General features: G+C 55.6%; 1 protein-coding gene across 2 annotated transcripts in view; it reads left to right on the top strand.

The window, feature by feature from the left end:
• Positions 1 to 54: 54 nt before the first annotated feature.
• The window catches only part of LOC102296789 (kinesin-like protein KIF20B), a gene marked incomplete at its 5' end in the record, with an annotated part of 4,626 nt that continues 2,162 nt past the window's right edge, over positions 55 to 2,518 (top strand). For both annotated transcript variants that reach the window (XM_014329646.1, XM_014329645.1), the window contains 10 exon segments: positions 55 to 172; positions 536 to 597; positions 688 to 807; positions 879 to 1,026; positions 1,103 to 1,303; positions 1,431 to 1,555; positions 1,636 to 1,809; positions 1,885 to 2,039; positions 2,114 to 2,280; positions 2,368 to 2,442. In XM_014329646.1, the coding sequence (XP_014185132.1) occupies positions 55 to 172; positions 536 to 597; positions 688 to 807; positions 879 to 1,026; positions 1,103 to 1,303; positions 1,431 to 1,555; positions 1,636 to 1,809; positions 1,885 to 2,039; positions 2,114 to 2,280; positions 2,368 to 2,442 (1,345 nt within the window).

Here is a 2,518-nt window from a genome sequence, read left to right as displayed (position 1 = left end):
CACACACACACAGGCAGGATCTATTACTCAGTATTGATCGTGATCGACTGTTAGGAGGAGCAGGTGGTGCTGCTGGAGGGAATCATCAGCTCCATGAGTCAAGACCTGGAGAAGATCAGAGAGGACGCTCAGAGTGTCCACCGCTGTCTGACCGAGCACACACACACCACAGGTACCACACACACAGCACAGAACAGGGGGCGGGGTTTAAAGAGGACGCGAGCAGGTGAAATTAGTACTTAATGATTAAAGTTGGGTGGAGCCGTCAGGCCTCCATCTTTAATCATTAGTTGTTCTTAGTCTCTAGCTCTCAGCCCGTCTTTGTTCCGTCCCACTGTCGCCACAGCGCGTGCTCATAGGCGGTCATGTGGTTATTGTAGCGTGTTCGCCGTGCAGTGTAAAACAGCCCTCGCTGTTTGTTAAAGACACTTGTCTAAGTGTCTGAAGAGTCGCCGAGGGGTCGCGGCCCTTTGACTGTAACGTGCACGCACACGTGCACACTTCTCGCTGAGGTCACTCTGACTTGTCCCTGCAGAGCTGGAGGTGCTGCGACTGGATAGCCAGCAGTCACGTGACCAACTGCAAGAAGCCGAGAAGGTACCCCGAGCGTCCTCCTCCTGTGGTGTCCTGGCTCCTGCTCTCACTCGGCTCTGCTCCACTAACTCTTCTCCTCGTGTTCTCCTCCAGCGTCTGGAGCAGCAGCAGCAGGAGGTGTCGAAACTGATGGAGTTGTGTCGGCAGAAGGACGGCGCTCTTTCCAGGCTCCGGGCAGCCATGGACGATGCCGTGGAGGACGCCACCCGAGACGTGAGTGGGCTCTGTTCATGGTTTCCAGGTTGGATTCCCACTGAGGCCTAACGCGGTGTTCTTTCGTGCAGAAGCAGCTGGTGGAGTCAATACGGTCGCAGCTGCTGGAGCTTCAGCAGACCTGCGGCTGCACGAGGAGAGGACAGGAGGAGGAGGGGAGCAGGAAACATCAGCCTGACTCTGTGGAGGATGAGAAGCAGCGAGGAGCAAACAGGAGAGGTGAGGGGAGAGGAGGAGGGGAACATGGAGAGCTTGTGCTGAACCTTCATGCTCCTATCATCATGTTCCTCCTCAGTGGTCCTGGAGGAGGAGATCTGGAGGCTGCAGGAGGAAAATGACAGAAAGAACGAGGCCATCGTGGAGCACAGAGGGAGGGAGGAGGAGCTGCAGCAAGAGAAGGCGAGGCTGGAGGAGGAGCTGAGGAGCCGGGTGGCGGAGGTGGAGGGGCTGAAAAAGGAGCAGGTGCTGCTGGAGGAGCAGCTGCTGGTGCTCAAAAGTATGTAGACGGGAACATCAGCATATGCAGCACACACGTCCATGTACTTTTGTTCATCACAGAGAAACACTGAACTTATCTCACTTTGTCGCCTCTCCTGACTCCTCCCCTTTCTGTCCTGCTGTAGACCTGGACGGGTGTCCAAACTGTGACACTGTGTTGGTGTCTCTGGAGGCGGAGCAGAGGGAGGCGTCCAGACTGCAGAAGGAGAACAAAGCTCTGGTGAACGGGATCTTCCAGCTGCAGACGGAGGTCTTCTTCTTCTTCTCCTTTTCCTCCTCCTTCTTTTTCTGCTGCTTCTTCTTCTGCTGACGGTCTTTGCATCCCTCCAGGTGACCAGCCTGCAGGTGCAGCTCAAACAGCAGACTGACAGATCGGACAGCCTATCAGAGCAGTTCAAAGCCACAAAGACCCGCCTCCACGACCTGGAGCACCAGTCAGAGGAGAAGAACAACTCCATCAGCAGTCTGACACAGGAACTGGAGCGCCTTCGACAGGAAGTGAAGGTTCTCTTTTTTTGTGAAAGCTGGTTGGTTGATCCTGGATCGTGTTCATGATGACTCACTGGCTGATGTGTTCAGGAGGAGGAGGGGCAGAGCAGCAGCGTTTTCCACGCCGCCATGGAGGAGCTGAAGAAGGAGAGCGAGGCGGCGCTCCAGCGCTCGGCTCAGAAATCCCAACAGATCGAAGAGCTGCAGACAGACAAGCGGCGGCTGGAGGCGGAGCTTACGCTCAGGTGATCGATATTGCCACCAATCAGGTTTTATCGATCCATAAACAGAGGTTGAAACTCTTCTTCTCCTCCTGCAGTGAGAACAGGTGCGCTGAGCTCAGAGAGGAGCTGGCCAATCAGAGAGCAGAATTCTCCCACCAGCTGGAGAGCCTGAGGGCGGAGCTCGATTCAGAAGGCGACGCCCTACAAGCAGCATTTCAGGACAGCGAGGAGAGGAGGAGGCAGCGGGAGATGGAGGTGGGAGGTAAGTAACCAATCAGATGAGCCGAAGGGGACGGTTAGCTGGCTGCTGCTCTCAGCTGATTGGCTGATGATGTTGTTTGTGTGTCAGAGCTGCAGCGAGTCTTGGATGAGAAGGAGAAAGGTCTGGAAGAAAGCCGCCAACAGGTGGAGACGCTCAGTCGAGGTAACGCGCTCTGATTGGTTACCTGAAAACTGTTTCCTGTTAACGCTCACGTCAGGGCACACTGTGCGTGTCTGTG

This window comes from Haplochromis burtoni, unplaced genomic scaffold (genome assembly GCF_018398535.1).
Source record: "Haplochromis burtoni strain Fernald_Lab_line unplaced genomic scaffold, NCSU_Asbu1 Contig_594, whole genome shotgun sequence".
Classification (NCBI taxonomy): Eukaryota; Metazoa; Chordata; class Actinopteri; order Cichliformes; family Cichlidae; genus Haplochromis; species Haplochromis burtoni.
The sequence above is the reverse complement of the archived record's forward strand: the minus strand, read 5'-3'. Positions and strand labels throughout refer to the sequence as shown.